The sequence below is a fragment of the Nomascus leucogenys genome, chromosome 11 (assembly GCF_006542625.1).
Source record: "Nomascus leucogenys isolate Asia chromosome 11, Asia_NLE_v1, whole genome shotgun sequence".
Classification (NCBI taxonomy): domain Eukaryota; kingdom Metazoa; phylum Chordata; class Mammalia; order Primates; family Hylobatidae; genus Nomascus; species Nomascus leucogenys.
In genome coordinates this window covers 56,354,096-56,371,369 of record NC_044391.1, presented here as the reverse complement: position 1 = coordinate 56,371,369, position 17,274 = coordinate 56,354,096, and the positions used below count along the sequence as shown (strand labels likewise).

At 49.2% G+C, this 17,274-nt stretch overlaps 1 protein-coding gene across 2 annotated transcripts in view; it reads left to right on the top strand.

Moving 5' to 3' along the window:
- Window positions 1-17,274, top strand: part of PDE1B (phosphodiesterase 1B) — a 29,675-nt gene that overhangs the window by 6,906 nt on the left and 5,495 nt on the right. Inside the window, exons 1-9 of one of the 2 annotated variants that reach the window (XM_003252869.3) lie at window positions 4,986-5,170; window positions 10,468-10,581; window positions 12,723-12,905; window positions 13,085-13,151; window positions 13,781-13,897; window positions 16,154-16,294; window positions 16,699-16,799; window positions 16,906-17,031; window positions 17,159-17,260. In XM_003252869.3, the coding sequence (XP_003252917.1) occupies window positions 5,118-5,170; window positions 10,468-10,581; window positions 12,723-12,905; window positions 13,085-13,151; window positions 13,781-13,897; window positions 16,154-16,294; window positions 16,699-16,799; window positions 16,906-17,031; window positions 17,159-17,260 (1,004 nt within the window). In that variant the 5' untranslated portion in view covers window positions 4,986-5,117. Of the gene's footprint in view, window positions 1-4,985; window positions 5,171-10,467; window positions 10,582-12,722; window positions 12,906-13,084; window positions 13,152-13,780; window positions 13,898-16,153; window positions 16,295-16,698; window positions 16,800-16,905; window positions 17,032-17,158; window positions 17,261-17,274 lie in introns of those variants that run through there. The other variant, XM_003252868.3, reaches the window with a different exon arrangement.

The window sequence follows — 17,274 nt, the reverse complement described above, 5'->3', positions numbered from 1 at the left end:
CCCTGCTCTTGCCCCTCTGCCCTAGTATCCCCCAATCCTGCAACTGCTCCTCTCCCCTCAGCTGGGGTTGCATCTATGGAGCTTATCGCTGTCTGAGAAGAAAACACCAGGTTCAGATTCCACTTCAGCACTCAGACCTGGCAAAGGTGCACTGAGGGAGCTGTGTTGGGGTTTTGGTAGAGAGGAAGGCTTGGTGGAAAAAGGGTCAGGTTGTTTTTGGGGTAAAGCCTGGGGGCATAGGGCATGGAGAAGAGCTAGAAAGGGGGTGCTTCAGGTGTTGCTGTTGGGTAGAGCCAGACTTCCAGGTCAGTTGATTCCACAGCTGCAGTGAGAAGTCAGATTTGCAAATAATTATGGTGGCTACAGTGGGGTGATTAGGCTGCCAGCTGGTGTTGGCACCATTTAGGTTGGGAAGGGAACTTGGCTGGTGGGGGGTTGAGGGCTGGGGGCTGGGGGCTGGTTGTGGGGAGAGGCTGAGTGATTCTCTGGCAGGCAGGACCTGGGGGAAGTTTTTCCTTTTATTCCTATTTGTTGGCTTCCCTGCTCCCCTGTTTATCCGCTCTTGCATATCTGCTTGGCACCATGTCTCTAGTTCTCTCCTCTGTGCCCACCTTGTTTGGAAACTTCTTGTGGCCTGGACTGAGTGAACACACATGCCAACAGTATTGCCAAACTTCCTAAACCGTGAGCATCTCTCTACTAAGCAATTGCTTTAGAAATTCCAATCTGGAAGATGTATAATAAGTCAAATTGCACTAGACACCTCAAAGACTTCTTGGTCCCTCCTGTTCTCTCCCTTTCTGCTCTTCTTTGAAATGCCAAGAAAATTTGCTGTTGTTTTTTAAATTGCAGTGAAATAAATTGCAGACAGATATGCAGGAGAACTTCCTGGAAAGTTCATGGAGGTTAGACTGTGGCCTTTCTCTGATAAAGAAAAAATCTACCCTTCTCCTTTAAGCACTGGGTTAGAGCTGATTTGGGGAAGCAGTGAGCCAGTCAGAAAGGATGAACTCTGGCACTGGGAAATTGAGGCCCAAGCATCTTACTTCCCCAGTGTCTCCAACCCAGTTCCTGAATCTGAGAACCATAAAGGCTACAGAGGAGGAACAGATCCCCAGAGATAGTAAAATTGGGGCAGTGCTGGGACCAGACCCAAATCCTGCTGATCCATAATCTCATGCTGCCCTCATCACACTTGCAGTCAGACTCTTGCCAAGCTTTTAATTTACTTTCCCATCCCAGACTACCTTCAACATCTGTTAGGCCCCATGGAAGCAGGGCATCTGCTGGGAACAGCTGTTGGGATGTGGTTTGGAGGGCTGGTGGGGTGGTCCATGTGGAGGTGGTTAATGAGCAAAATCAAATGGTGTAGGGAGGGAGAAGAGGGGTGGACAAATGAACCAGAGAAAGAGTTCTTCTGGACTGGGTACTGGGAGCCTCCTCTTCAGTTTGCCTTCCTCTGACCTTCTCACCCACCCCTCCCAATTCCTCCCTCTCTCAAGGGCTGAAGTCTGATGGAAAGGTGACTCATTTGTGTTCTTGGCTGGGAGCTGGGACACCTGGGTTCTTATTGGTCTGGGCTGAGGCTCAAGCTTAGATTATTCCCTTCCTCGTGTGATCTGAGTTGTGCTGGGTTGTTGCTAGGAACACCTGTTAGAAACGGCTTCTGGTCAGAAGGCACAGGCACAGGAGGAGTCTGAAAGCAGTCGCTCCCACTTCTTCAGTGTGTTCCCAGCTTCTCTAATGCAGCACCTTTCAAATCTCCTTTCCTTTCCTCCCTGCCCCCTTAATACCTCCTACCCCTCTTCCTCATCTCCCTCCACCCTCCTGGTTTCTGCCCTTCCCCCACTATCTTCCAACCTTCCCTAGGCCCTGCCCCATTCCCTTTCCTCATCCCACCCCCACCCGTAGCTCCTCTGTCCAGTGCTGAGGGCTCTCTCACCACTGCTGCCATGTCAACAGTGCCTCCCAGGATGGCAACCCAGCTTTGCCACCGGGGGGCTATTTTTATCTGTGGAGCCACCCCCGCCACAATGCCCAGCCAGCTGCCAGAACTGGGGCTGTCTGTATAGCAATGGAAGCCAGAAGCCAGGGGAGTGGGGGAGTGGGAATGCTCGGGTGAGGTGGAGAGCTGGTTGTTCTTGGTTTCTGGAGCTTCATGCTCTACATACTCTGCAGCCTCTGCCTCCACTGCCTCCCCAGGGCCTCTGGAATAAGAAGCCAGAGAGAAGCCCTAAATGTCCAGAGTGGTGGCATCAGGGAGACTAGAGCTTTCCCACAAATAGCCAGGTGCCATCTGAGGCCTGGGTGGAAAGTCAGGGGTCCTGGCTGTAAGAGTGGGCATATGGGACTTTGTTTATGAATGACTCAATGAATATTTGCTGAACTAACTAAAGATTTGGACTAAATAATTATCCTTCACATTCATGTATCACTTTAGGGTTCCCAAGGTGTTCTCATACCATATCTCATTAGGTCCTTGTGAAAATTCTGTGAAGCATGTATTATTTACCCACTTTATAGACCAGGAAACTGAAGCTCAGAGTGACTTTCCCAAGGTCACACATAGTAATAAAATCTAGGCAAAAGTTTGTGATTTCTTTTTAAATTCAGTTTTTTCTTTTCAACTGAGCTAGCCAGAAAAGTCTCCTGATTTTAAACTTACGCCCTCTTTCTATTGGAATTAGATGATTTCCTTGGTTCTTTCAATTTCTGAGCTTTTAGGGCTTTGAAGTCAGCCAGTGAATTCCTTTCCAAGCATCCATCCCTTTACCCCCACCCACCCCCACCCCTTTTCTCTTACCAGAGGCAGAGTCTCCCATCCTTTGTTTCCTACCTCAACCTTATTCTTCACTGCAGGCTGGGCAGGCATTAGACTTGGGTTCCTTTCTGTTTTTAAACTACATTTAAGCGCTAAAGGAAAATCCATACTGGACCCTTTGTTGAGGTCATCACATTTATGTCCTGCCTGCCAGCCAGGTGACAGTCTCCTTAGAGGTAGAGTGTGGGGTGTGTGTATATGTGTGGGTAAGTGTCTATGTTTGAAATTTTTCCTCAGGAAGGGATGATGATTGATCATTATCCCTCCTTATTAGGAAGAGTAAATAATAATAACAGGCTAGGGCAAAGTATGCAGCATGCATACGTGGGCTGAAGTGGTGAGCAGCCATTCGTCCAACCAGCTTTGGTTCTAATGGATAAGAGAGGAGAGGAATGGACAAGATATCCTCTTCGAGGCTTTTGTAGTCTAAGAAATCTTTACTTTTCATTAGGAGAGTTGAGGTTAGCACTTACTTGGCTAGAGTGGCAGGGTCTGGAGTGAGGGTACAAGACGAGGCAGGGAAGCTGGCCTGGGTTGGAGGTTATTAGTATTTCAGGCTGTGTGCTGCCATCTGCCCCCACTCCCAGCCCCATCCTGCAACGCAAGCATGTCCACAGAACATGCCAAATGACCTGTCCTCATCTCCTGGGTGGCATTCAGGGTCTCTGACACTGGGTCTAGTCCTTTCTGTCTAAAAATACTCATCAGCTTGTGGTCATTGTGGGGAGGGTGGTGGTGGGACACAGAGAGAAAGAGATGGGTACAGAGAAAGTGGGTTTCTTCTCTCCCAAGATCCGCAGCAGCCCTGCTTCATCACGGCTACCAGGTGTTCACTAGAGAACAGCCTTAACATATTTGACTTCCACTCCTCTTGTTGAGATCGAAGCCCACTTCCACTTGTCCCAGTACTCAGTGGAGCTGAGAAACAGCAGGTTCCCAAACTTCATTTATTTCTAATTCTTCAAGGCTTTGGCATAATGACAAGGTATTTTAATTTCTTCCTGCTTTTGACGGGTAGGGGTAAAGGGAAAACTTCCTGTCATAAAATCCTAGCTCTTGGCCTGTGTCTTCTCTTTTCCCTTTCTGCTGACATGCTCAACCCCATTAGTTCCTTCTCCTCTTTACCACATCACCCTCAGCCATAGACCTACATCTAAGAGACTGCAGATCCCTGAACTCTTTTCCCCAATGCGTTCGGCTTCGCCCGCCGGCCCTTCTCCTTAGCCCCGCCCAGCTCCTCAGCCGACCAATCATGGCCCCAGCGTACATGTATTGGTGATGTCATCTCCCAGCCAATCAGGAGGCGGGCTGGGACTGTGTGCGCACGTCCACTTGGAGCTGCAGAGGCTGGGTTCTTCCCTCCCCAACCTTTGCGAAAGCAAAGTCTGAAGGCGGGAGAGGGGGTCCTGGTCCTCAGACCCCTTCTGGGGGCCTCTTTTGGCCCCTCCTGGGCCATCTCATGGCTTCTCCTTACCTCTGAGCCGGATTGACCTCTCTCTGGTTAATTCATGGTTATTCCCCAATTTCCATTTTACAAATGAGAAAACTGGGGCTGGGGGTGTTAATTTGCCCAACCCCTTGGTTTCTATGAGCGAGTTCTCTTGACTTGCATTCTCTGCTTGCGGGTCAGCAAGGCCCTTCCCTCCCTGTTGAGCCGGTCTCTGGATAAGGATCCCCTGACACCTAGCTTCAGGAAGCCCCTCCCTACAGTTTCTTATATTCTGTGGGAAGTTCATCCCCCTGTCTTGCTTCCATTCTGTGAGGTGGGTTAAAGCTCGTTTTGACGAATGGCCCCAGAAAAAGACCCTGAGAGGGAGCTGAATCTGCTTAGCTCCTTTTGGGGGTTCTTGCAGGGCACCTTCCCCTCCCGCTACAGACTTCCTCTCCGTGACAGATTCAGGATGGTTCCCTGTCCCTGCACCCTTAAGCCTCTTGCTAACCCCCTTTTTCCCAAAAGAGGAGCCCCACCTCCTCAGAGCAAGGGCCTGGCCTGTGCTATTTCTGTCCTTTCTGGGCCTCTTCTGAGAACAGATTCTTGTTTTCCGTCTGATTCAGATGTGAAACTTTTCCCGCAGCCTCCCCTCTCACCCAGTTCCGGTAGGCTGGGTCTCTGCCTCCCCACTCTCTTCTTCCTGCAGCCAGGCCCCTCCCCAAAGTTCTCTCTGGTCAGTTGCTCAGTTCTACTGGGACCTGGAGGAGGAAGGCAGGGGCCAAAGAGGAAGTTGTCCCCCCTTGGGGGCCCTGGGGCTCCCGGGGTCAGGATTCTGATACTCTGAAGCAGGAAACTTTGATTCCCATGGCAAACCCTGTTCCTGTTCAGAGGAGCCACCTCCAGGGCCCCATCCTCAGGTAGGTGCCAGGGATGAGAAGAGAAAGGGGGGAGGAGGGAGAGGACAGGACAGGTTGCTCATGGATCCACCAGTTGTAGTTTAGTGAAGTGGAGAGATAAAGACCTGGCAGTCCCCCATATGTTTTGTGCGTGTGTGTGTGTGTGTGTGTGCGTGCCAACTTCACCTTTTACTCTGTGCATCTTGCCCTTTACCTTATTCTCCTCCCATTTCCATCCCCCCCTCCCTTTTTAAAATCGCTTCTTCTTGACTATGGCAGGTGACTTATCAGTGTTTCTTCCTTTTCTCTCCTTCCCGACTCCCAACATCCTTAGGACCTCACATTCCTTTGAAATTTCATCTGGTCTTAAGAACCCAAACTGGAAATAGAATTCTTCTCCTGACTCCCATCCCCCATCTTATTCTAAAGTCCTTCAGAGTTAGGATCTCCCCAGACCCACTCAAAGTCTTCATCTCACTGTTCTTCTGCAGGAAGTCCTTCTCTGGCTTCCCTGTCCTAAGCCCCCTACTTATGGTGATCTTTTTGGGAATGTGGGTGCTGGAAGCAGAGGCAGGGGACTTTGGAAATCCCCAGAACACCAGCCATGGTGAACCAAAGAAATGAACTGTAGAAGCTGGAGAAGCTGAGCTCTTCTGAGGTGTTGGGGTTATAACTGCCAGAGTCTTTTCCTCCCAACGGCTGCTTAGAGCTAGGAGAGACTGTGGACTTCCAGGAGTAGGGATCTGAGGCTTTTCCAATCATGCAGGGACTGAAGGTAAAGCAGAAGGAAGTGGTGGTGAAACGGGCAGAGATGGAGGTGGAAGGAAAGTTGGGGGAAGCTGCCAGTTTTCATTGGGGCCAGGTGAGGACTGGACAGGGTTGAGCATCCTGTTCTACAGGGAAAGGTACTTTTACTGTGCCAGATTCCGTGATGGCTGAAACAGAGGGCTTGGATTAAAACTGATGTTGGTGGGATAGAAGGACTTCCTGCAGAAGAACAGTGAGGTGAGGACTTTGAGTGGTCTGGGGAGATCCTAACTCTAAAGGACTTTAGAATAAGAGCGGGTCCTGGCAGGCCAGAAAGTATGGGGTGTGTGTGCGGGGTGGGTTATTTGACTTCAGGAGGGTGCAGTTCAGCACCTGGATCCTTTCAGCTGCTTGAGTCCAGGTCCTCTTCTTAGACTTCTCATTTGTCAAATTTATTCTTTAATCTTTTTTCCCCTCCCTCCCTGCCTCCTTCTGGTGTCTGGATTGTGTTTGGTTCAGATTTCAACAGAAGCTATACAAGAGCTCCTGGACAAGATCTGTAAGTGAGGGAGGAGAAACTCGGAGGGAAGCCTGTGCTTGAAGTCAACCTACAACCTTACTCTTCTCAGGCTCACTGTTATTTTTAGAAACCCTGGCTCAGAAATCTCCATTGTGAGCTCTGGGAGATAGCCTCACACCTGATTAATTTTCCCCTTTCCGTTTTATTTATTTAATGAACTTTTACTGAGCACGTTCTGTGTGCTCTGAGGATGGAGGCCAAGATAAACAAGCCACTGTCAGCGTCATCAAGACACTCACAGTCTCCTATGGGCCAACCGACAGAATTAATTAAGGTTGGACGGGCTGAGACTGCAGAAGCTATGGTGGAATGGGTTCCAGCCTCTCTCTAAGCTAACTGCATGATTAGGTTTGTTCTGCCTTAACAGCTTCATTGTTTGGGGACACGGTTAGGTTCCATTAGCTTGAGTTGTAGGCCTTGGCAACCTGCCTGAGATGGATGAGTTGTGTGACCTTAGACAAGTCACTTAACCTCCATCATAAGGAGCTTGTGAAGATTAAATGAAGTTTGTAATTGTAAAGGAAAGATCATGGCTATTATCTTTCTCCCATTCCCTCTGTTAGGGGGCTTCCTAATTACCAGCCTCAATCCAAACCAACTCAGTCTTCTCCATCTGGACTTGGGAGAGAAAAGGTACTTGTTGGACTTGAAGGGAGTGTGGTGTGAGCTGGGTTAGGACCACCATGATTTGATGTTGATCAGTCAATTCCTATTCAAATTACATTTATGGAGACCTTTTGTATGTGCCAGGCCTTTTAATGTATTATATCACTTAATCCTCTTATTACTAGCCCTGTGAAATGTTTATTAGCATCCTTACCATTTTATAGATGAACAAGTTGAGGCTCTAAGATAAACATTCTCAAAGTTTAGTGTATATTAGAATAACCTGGGGTGTTTTTAAAATGCAGATTGGGCTGGGAACTGTGGCTCACACCTGTAATGCTAACACTTTGGGAGGCCTCAAGCTGAGGATTGCTTAAGCCCAGGAGCTTGAGGTTACAGTGAGCTATGATCATGCCACTTCTAGATCTTGTCCAGGAGCTCTTGTATAGCTTCTGTTGAAATCTGTTGAACCAAACATGATCCAGACACCAGAAGGAGGTGGGGAGGGAGGGAAAGGAAGATTAAAGAATAAATATGACAAATGAGAAGTCTAAGAAGAGGATCTGGACTAAAGTGGCTGAAAGGATCCAGGTGCTGAACTGTACCCTCCCGAAGTCAAAAAACACCCCCCACACCCATACATTCTGGCCTGGCAGGACCTTCTCTTATTGTAAAGTCTTTTGGAGTTAAGACCTCCCCAGACCCACTCAAAGTCCTCACCTCACTGTTCTTCTGCAGGAAGTCCAGAGCTATGATCTGGGTGACCTTGTCCCTTAAAAAAAAAAAAAAAAAAGCAGGCTGGGTGCAGTGGCTCGTGTCTGTAATCCCAGCACTTTGGGAGGATGAGGTGGGAGGATCACTTGAGGCCAGAAGTTTGAGAACAACCTGGGCAACATAGCAGGACCTCATCTCTACAAAAAATAAAAAAAAATTAGCCGGGCATGGTAGCACATGCCTGTAGTCCGAGCTACTCAGGAGGCTGAGGCAGGAGGATTGATTAAGCCCGGGAGGTGGAGGCAGTTGTGCCAATGCACTCCAGCCTGGGCGACAAAGTGAGATCCTGTCTCAAAGTAAAAAAAAAAAAAAAGCAGATCCCTGGACTGTATCCTCAGAAATGCTGATTCAGCAGCTGTGGAATGAGACCTAGGATCTATATTGTTTACACGGATCCAAGGTGATTCTGATGCTAGTGGGCTACAGACCACATTTTAAAAAGTACTGATTAAGAGTTAGTGACTTGTTCAAAGGCTCACAGCAGGAAGTACTAGCTTTGAATGCAGGATTCCTGCCTCCCAGACTGGTGCTGCTGCTGGATACATCTCACCAAAGCTGCCTCCTGAGCCTTGGTTTCTGCATTGTAAATGGAAATGGCAATTCCTTCCCCGCCTCCCTCCTTCATAGGCCCATTGTGAGGATAAAATGAGATAATGTAGGAGAAAGCGCTTTTAAAAATGTAGAGCTGGCAGCATTGTTAGCGATTATGCAAATATATGCAAATGAGTGCCGTGGGTGTGGCTGCTCACTTTGGGAGCCAGTGCTGGGATGTGGGTTTCAAAAGGTGGGTCGAGAAGGGAACTGGAAGGACTTTGGTGATGGGCATTGACCCCTGGGGAAAGTTTTTGTAAAAAGGGCCGAATGAAGCAGAAGGCTGGGGTGGGAATCTGGGGGAGAGAAAACTATAGGCAGAAGAAGAGGCCCTCCTTCCTTTTTGGGTCTTATGTCCCCAGATTTGAGGGTCCCTGGCTATGGGGACTGATCGGCAGAGGGAAAGCCCCAGCTTGTGCCTGGGCACCAAAGGCAAAGCATACGTCTTTGTTCTGTGATCTCTGGGTGGGGTACTCTGGGAGACACTGGCTCATAGCCCCTTTCCAGCTCATTTAGCTGGGAAAGCCTTTTATGATATCTCGCCTCTATTCCTCCTCCCTAATGAAGCTGGAGCTGGGGCTGAGCTTTACTAAAATCATCCTCTTACTTGTTAAACAACCTGCTGTTTCCACATGGAGATGGTGCAGCAGGAAGGCTGAAAGTGAGATTTGAGGATAGCCAACCAAGGAGGCTGCAGTGCCGTCCTCCAACTTCTTTATCACTTTCCCTTCTGTCCCATTTGCTCTCAGACGTGTCATCCAGGACTGCTAGGCCCTGAGGTGAGGACTGGCCTGTGATGCTTCCTGGGGCTGGCTATTTTGGGCACCCCATTCCAAAGCTGCCGAGACCCCGGGATTCTAGAGCTACTTCTGTTCAGGAACGCCATTGTTCTCCCTCCCCCGGCATCCCTGGGAATTGATGCTAATTTCAGCCTCTGATCCCTGACTCATTCTCTTCTCCTCCCTGACTCATAGGGTGACCTTGGGTTTTTGAAGCCCCTCTCAGTGGGGAATTATGATGGCCACCATTTCAGCCCTGGGTTGGTTTTAGGTGGGTGGGGCAGGGTGAGGGAAAGGAGAGAAAGGAATGTTTAACTGCTTTCATTAAAATCACCATCTGAAGAGCTTTGTTTGCTTTGTGACTGCCTGGGCTGAACTCACCAGGCTTCTAAGAAGTCTCCCAGTTAATCAACAAACCCCAGAATTAATAAGTGTAAAACATGAGGTTCCTTCAGGCAAAGCATCCAGTGAATGAGATCCCTGGGCTCACCCCACCACTTTTATCCTGGAAGAAGCTTCAGTGGGGACAGAGGCAGGGAGTGGGTACAGTAACTCTGTCAGAGGTTCTCTCTGGTGTAAGACTGGAAAGGCAGGGGTTAACCCGGCTTTGTCCTGGTTGATGGATTCTGGAATCATAATCCATTAGCTTTGCCTGCGTGGAGAGAGGCCAGGCGAAAGCATTCAGATTTGTCTTTGTTCTGTGCTTTTGCCATCCCTGCCAGGCACAGAGGGGCTGTGGACATGTAACCCCCACCCCCCACACCATGACCAAGAGACAATGAAATACTCTTGGGGGCTATCTTGATTGCTATTGATCCCAAAGCCCTCTCCCATGGGGGAAATAAGCAGTTTCAACTCTTGGTTATTCAGGCTATGAAACAGATCATCCTAAAAACATCCCTCCAGGGGCTTGTACCTGCCTAATTCTGCTGGGCCCTGGTATTTTAAACAAGACTAAACACTGACTAAAGAGCGCGTTTGGAGAAGTCAGATGGTGGTGGGGATGGTGGAGTCAGGAAAACCTGGCACTAAACTTTGGGTGTAGATAAACAATACAGGCAGTGGCAAATAGCCTGAGATTAAAAAAGAAACATTAGCTGCTATTATTATTAATGTTAGAATGACTAACTATTTACGAAAGACTGAGGATGTCTCTGTAAAATGTACCTTATTAGGGAGTATCCTGTTCTCATGATAAGGTAGCTGTGCCTAAGCAGCCTCTCTGTATCTGCTCCCTGCAGACTGCGCTACATGGTGAAGCAGTTGGAGAATGGGGAGATAAACATTGAGGAGCTGAAGAAAAATCTGGAGTACACAGCTTCTCTGCTGGAAGCCGTCTACATAGATGAGACACGGTGAGAGAGACTGACAGAGAAGGAGAAAGATGTCAGACATAGTGTTCCAGAGAGAGGGGTTAAGACAAAGATAGACACATGTGGCATGGACAGAGACCGGAAGAAAGAGAGAGGGTGGACCAGATATAAAGAGCTCTAGGTAGTGGCTCACACCTGTAATCCTAGCACTTTGGAGGCCAAGGTGGGTGGATTCTTTGAGCCCAGGAGTTTGAGACCAGCCTGGGCAACATGGTGAGACCCTGTTTCTACAAAAAATACAAAAAAAAAAAAGAAATTAGCCAGGCATGGTGGCATGCTCTTGTAGTTCTAGCTACTCGGGAGGCTGAGGTGGAAGGATGGCTTGAGCCCAGGAGGCTTGAGCCCAGGAGGCAGAGGTTGCAGTGAGCTGAGATTGAGCTGCTGCACTCCAGCCTGGGTGACAGAGCAAGACTCTGTCTCAAAAATAAATAAATAAATAAATAAATAAATAAATAAAGAGCTCCAGGTATCCAGGGAGAAATAGTGGTAAGAGATAAAGAAGCAGAGGCAGACATAGAGATGCAGAGATAGAGACAAACGCAGATATCAAGAAGGACAGAAGACTGCTTCAGAGTTGGAAGGGACCTTAAAGCTCATCTGTTCCACTGTGGAATACCTCTAGATGTGTGCTGCCCAACATGGGAGCCACCATTCTGGGTGGCTATTGAGCACCTCAAATGTGGCAAGTATGAACTGAGATGTGTACGTAAAATACATGACGGATTTCAAAGACTTACAAAAAAGAATGTAAGATATTCATATATATATATATATATGGTTTTTTTTTGTTTTTGTTTTGAGACAAAGTTTACTCTTGTTGCCCAGGCTGAAGGGCAATGGTGCGATCTTGGCTCACTGCAACCTCCGCCTCCGGGGTTCAAGCAATTCTCCTGCCTCAGCCTCCTGAGTAGCTGGGATTACAGGCATGTGCCACTACACCCAGCTAATTTTTGCATTTTTAGTAGAGATGGGGTTTCTCCATGTTGGTCAGGCTGGTCTCGAACTCCCAACCTCAGGTGATCTGCCCGCCTTGGCCTCCCAAAGTCCTGGGATTACAGGCATGAGCTACTGCGCCCAGCTGATATCTCATTAATATATTTTATAAGGCTGGGCGTGATGGCTCATGCCTGTAATCCCAGCACTTTGGCAAGTTGAGGCAGGCTGATTGCTTGAGCCCAGGAATTCGAGACCAGCCTGGGCAACATGATGAAACCCTGTCTCTACAAAAAATTAAAGAATTAGCTGGGCATGGTGGCGTGCACCTGTAGTCCCCGCTACTTGGGAGGCTGAGAGGGGAGGATCACCTGAATCTGGGGAGGTTGAGGTTGCAGTGAGCTGTGATCACACCACTGCACTCCAGTCTGGGTGATAAAATGAAACCCTGTCTAAAAATACACACACACACACACACACACACACACACAAACACACACACACACACACAGTTGGTTTCATGTCGAAGTGATATTTTGGCGGTATTAGGTAAAATAAAATTTATTGCTGGGCACGGTGGCTCACGCCTATAATCCCAGCACTTTGGGAGGCCGAGGCCCATGGATCAACTGAGGTCAGGAGTTTAAGACCAGCCTGGGGTGGTGGTGGGCACCTGTAATCCCAGCTACTCAGGAGGCTGAGGCAGGAGAATCGCTTGAACCCGGGAGGCGGAGGTTGCAGTGAGCCAAGATCGCGCCACTGCACTCCGGCCTGGGCAACGGAGTGAGACTCCGTCTCAAAAAAAAAAAAAATTATCATTAAAGTGAATTTCACCTGTTTCTCTTTTCCTTTTTAATGTGGCCTACTAGACAATTTAAAATTTCATATATGCAGCTTGCATTTTATTTCTATTGGATGGTGCTGCTCTATAGCATCCCTGAAAGATGCATTCCATTTCCTGCTTAAACACTCCCATAGTTGGGTTGCTCACTACCTCACATAGAGACCTGTTTCATTATTGGAGATGTTAGATAAAGAAATAAAAAGATATAGAAAAAGAAAGGAAACAGGGTTGAAGACAGAGAGCTGGCATGAGAGTTACTAAATGTGGGGTATGGCTGGGTACAGGGTCTCTAGGCTGTGGAAGCACCTGCTGTCTTTCCTCTGTGACTCCCCTTCTGGGGTCTCAGGCAAATCTTGGACACGGAGGACGAGCTGCAGGAGCTGCGGTCAGATGCGGTGCCTTCGGAGGTGCGGGACTGGCTGGCCTCCACCTTCACCCAGCAGGCCCGGGCCAAAGGCCGCCGAGCAGAGGAGAAGCCCAAGTTCCGAAGCATTGTGCACGCTGTGCAGGCTGGGATCTTCGTGGAACGGTGAGGCTCGCCCACACTCAGCCTCCCTCTGCCTTTAGCTGTGCCCCTCTTTCCCAGCCACCCTGGTCTTCCATGACCACCAGCCGTATGATCCCATGGCTCATCCCCACATCCCCAGCTGGCCAGACCTCCACTCCCAGACCTTCATATGTGAGCTTCTTCTCATTGTTCTCTCTTAGGATGTTCCGGAGAACATACACCTCTGTGGGCCCCACTTACTCTACTGCGGTTCTCAACTGTCTCAAGGTGATCTCTGGGTTTTTGGGAAAGAGGAGAAGGTTAGGGGATGGAATAGCCACTGGGACTTCTAGACCCTGTTTATGGCATGATTTTTGCCTGCCCTTTTTTTTTTTTGAGATGGAGTCTCGCTCTTGTCACTCAGGTTGGAGTGCAGTGACGTGATCTCGGCTCACTGCAGCCTCTGCCTCCCTGCAAGTGATTCTCCTGCCTCAGCCTCCTGAGTAGCTGGGATTGCAGGTGGCTGCCACCACGCCCAGCTAATTTTTGTAGTTTTAGTGGAGATGGGGTTTCATCATGTTGGCCAGGCTGGTCTTGAACTCTTGACCTCAAGTGTTCTGCCCACCTCGGCCTCCCAAAGTATTGGGATTACAGGCGTGAGCCACTGCGCCCAGCCTGCCTTCCCTTTTAACTGTTGTTCCCACATTCATCAAAACTGCTTTTGCCCAGTATAGGAGCAAACGCCTGCCTTCCTGTCTCTCCCGTACTGAGAGAGATATGGGAAGAAAGAGGCACACTTCACCATCTCTTTGCTTTCCTATTTACCAAGACTTTGTACTCATGGGAAGTCCTTCTTGAAGTCTAACTTCAACCCTTGCTGCTGCTGGAAAGCAACATACTCTATTGTTTTTCCACAGAACCTGGATCTCTGGTGCTTTGATGTCTTTTCCTTGAACCGGGCAGCAGATGACCATGCCCTGAGGACCATTGTTTTTGAGTTGCTGACTCGGCATAACCTCATCAGCCGCTTCAAGGTTGGGCAGCATCCTACCTCTACCTCCAGGCAGGATTCTCCACTCCTCTCATGCCTGTTCTAAAAGCCTCCCAACAAACAGATTCCATAGATCCCCTCACTCAGTCTCAACATCAGGGAAGTCTCCCCACACCCACGCCCAGCCTAGCCTTTCTTTCTCTCGCTGCAGTCTTAGTTCCAGACTTCATTAATTGCTTTCTAGGGGGAGACTCTAGGTCTGTAACCATCTAGCCTGGGATTCTGCTCTCTCCCGCTTCGCTTTTTCCCCCCAGCTTGTCCTCTCTAGGCTGACTTGCAGTGTGGACACTGGAGGCCTGGGGTTCACATGCTGTCAGCCAGTGCCCTTTGGGACTAGAATCCATGTGTTTCCTGGATAAAATTGGCCACTCCTTCCCCTGTCCCCCAGTTCTGGTCTCTGTGCAAGGAATTATATGGAGAAGGTCAGCTCTTGACAGGGCTGGGGTGGGCTTGTATGACAGGGGGACGGTGTGTGAACTTCATTTGCTCTTCAGCTTGTCTGGATGGGAAGAATTATATGAGATTAAAGTCCTTCCTAGATCCTGTACCGGGAGGGAGCATCTTTTGGGAGGGAAAAAGTGCCAGGAAAAAAACAAAACACTTTCACATGGACAAATCACATTTGGAAGTAGAGGGTGAGAGAGGTTGAAGAGCCATAATGGGGATATTGGGTCAGCACTTTGGGGAGCAGTAGATGTTAAAGGTGAAGGGAAATGTGGATGATCTGAAGGGCCATAGAGAGAGGTGGTCAAAGGAGTCCAGGTGGAGGGTCCCCTCCCAGGCCAGCTTCGGGAGGTCATTCCATCCATCCTCTGCCCCCACTTCACCAGAACAAATTATTTGTGCATGTGAGCCCTTCCTTCACCCTTGACTCCTCCTTTTACAACAACTCCCCAGGGAGTTTCCAAAACTTTCCTGAGATGCTCAGTTGAAATTTTCTTAAGGGCCTTCTGGAAGCCTGTTCTGCAATTTTACTTTCTTCTTTCCAATCCTGCCCTTTCCAGGACAGAGAATAGTAGGGCTCTCTTTTTCCTAAGACTTTTCCCAGCTCATGTTTCCCCAAACTGGCTCTCAGACTTCAGTCACTAGATTCTCCTAAACTCTGCCTCCTTACCTGGAAGGACTGGGTTTGGGGGACCTCAAGAGTAGCTGTTTTGGGTGAGGTTTGGCCCAGTCCCAGTCTGCTTTGCTCCAAGGCAGTTAGAGGAAGGAGGGGGTGCTTCTTGTTTTAGTTTTCTCTGATGGTAGGGCCAGTAGCAGCTGCCCTTCTCAAACTCCACATTCTCTTCCTGGGCACTTAGCCCCTCCCCTACTCCTCCATTTTTCTTCCCTTCCCTCCAGGGACACCATGGCAACGCAAAAGCAAGGGCAGTTGTCATGGAAACAGTCCTTTAAAATTTCCTGAATTTGGGGCACAGCCCTCCAGGGGTGCGGGTGGGGGATGTTAGGGTCTGACTGACTAGTGGTGCTTCTTCTGTGTCGCTGTCACTGTATTGCTCATCTCTACAGAAACCTCCCGAGTCCTGAACCTTCGTCCCCTCCTAGCCTCAACAGATTCAGGGACAGATCACCAGTCCTGTCCTCTGGGAGTCTTGAGCCTTTTGAAGGAGGCAGACACCCTAAGGGCATACACAGAGACAGGGACCGAATGCAGAGTAGCTGGACAGAGCTCTGGCTCCTGGTGCTTTTGTGTGTGTTCTGTGGGACTGAGGGTGCGGGTACTGGTGCATGTCGAGGGTAGGTGGTCAGGGAGGGCTTCTCAAAGGAGAGGGTAACCCACATTTGGCTGGAAGAGTCCTCTCTAGGTCATCTTCTTCATTCCCTTACTTCCGAGCCCTTCTTCATGGTTTTGGGTTTGGGGATGGAGTGGGGTGTTTGGAAGGTAGGAGGGAAGTTTTCTTTCATTTTCTTGGAAATCTCCAGGGAAATAATAATAATTATAGCTATTCTTTAGAGAGCATTTACTAAATGCCTTGTACTTATCTCATTAATTTCCAGGTAGGTGGTATTATCTTCATTCTGCAATTAAGTATCTGAGGCACAGAGAGGCATGTGACTTGTCCAAGGTTGCACAGCCAGCAGGTGGTAGAGGCAGGATATGAGCCAGATTCACCTAACTAGTCCTGTGCTCTCTCCCTATGCCACACTGCCTTCTAAAGAAAGTTGTTGATCTTGGTCTGTAGTCACCACCATTCCTGCGGATCCCTGATATATCTCCATTTCCCCCAACCCCCCGCAGATTCCCACTGTGTTTTTGATGAGTTTCCTGGATGCCTTGGAGACAGGCTACGGGAAGTACAAGAATCCTTACCACAACCAGATCCACGCAGCCGATGTTACCCAGACAGTCCATTGCTTCTTGCTCCGCACAGGGATGGTGGTAGGTGCCCTGGAGATGATTCTTCTGTGATTCAGGGCCTATGGCTACAGAACTGGGAGGTCTAGACTGTACTTCCATTTCCATTTCTCCTCTGGTTCTTCTTGGGCACTCCAAAGCCTTTACAGAGTCAAACTGGATTAACTCACTCTAGAGAATTCCCAGGTAGACTAAAAGTTGTTGGACAGTGCTAGGGACATGTGCTGGGATGCAGTGGGAATGTTGCAGGTTCTGATGGAGGAAGGTCCTTGGCCATTCCAGGAGCTGAGAAACCTGGCTGCATTAACCAAGAGCTGGCCTGGAAGCATGGAAGGGATGGGATGAGTGATCTAGCCTGTGTGTGGAGGTTCTTGGGCAGTGACCAGCAGGCGTCACCCCTCTCTCATTCTTTCTCTTTCCTCCTGTAGCACTGCCTGTCGGAGATTGAGCTCCTGGCCATCATCTTTGCTGCAGCTATCCATGATTATGAGCACACGGGCACTACCAACAGCTTCCACATCCAGACCAAGTGAGGGGCGGGGATGTGGCAGGGGCAGGAGGGGCCAAGCGGAGGTGGAGAGGTTGCCAGAGTCCCTCCTTACAGGGGGTGGCCATGATGACCTTTGGCTTTGTAGGTCGGAATGTGCCATCCTGTACAATGATCGTTCAGTGCTGGAGAATCACCACATCAGCTCTGTTTTCCGATTGATGCAGGATGATGAGATGAACATTTTCATCAACCTCACCAAGGATGAGTTTGTGTGAGCAGAAGCCAGTACTTGGCATCCCTAAGAGACTCCCTTGCCACAAACTCCATTTTCCACTTCCTGGACCTCCTGCCCAGCAGCGTTGAGGGGGCTGATTGCTTATCTTTTTATGTCCACTCAGAGAGCTCCGGGCCCTGGTCATTGAGATGGTGTTGGCCACAGACATGTCCTGCCACTTCCAGCAAGTGAAGACCATGAAGACAGCCTTGCAACAGCTGGAGAGGTGGCATCTGGTGG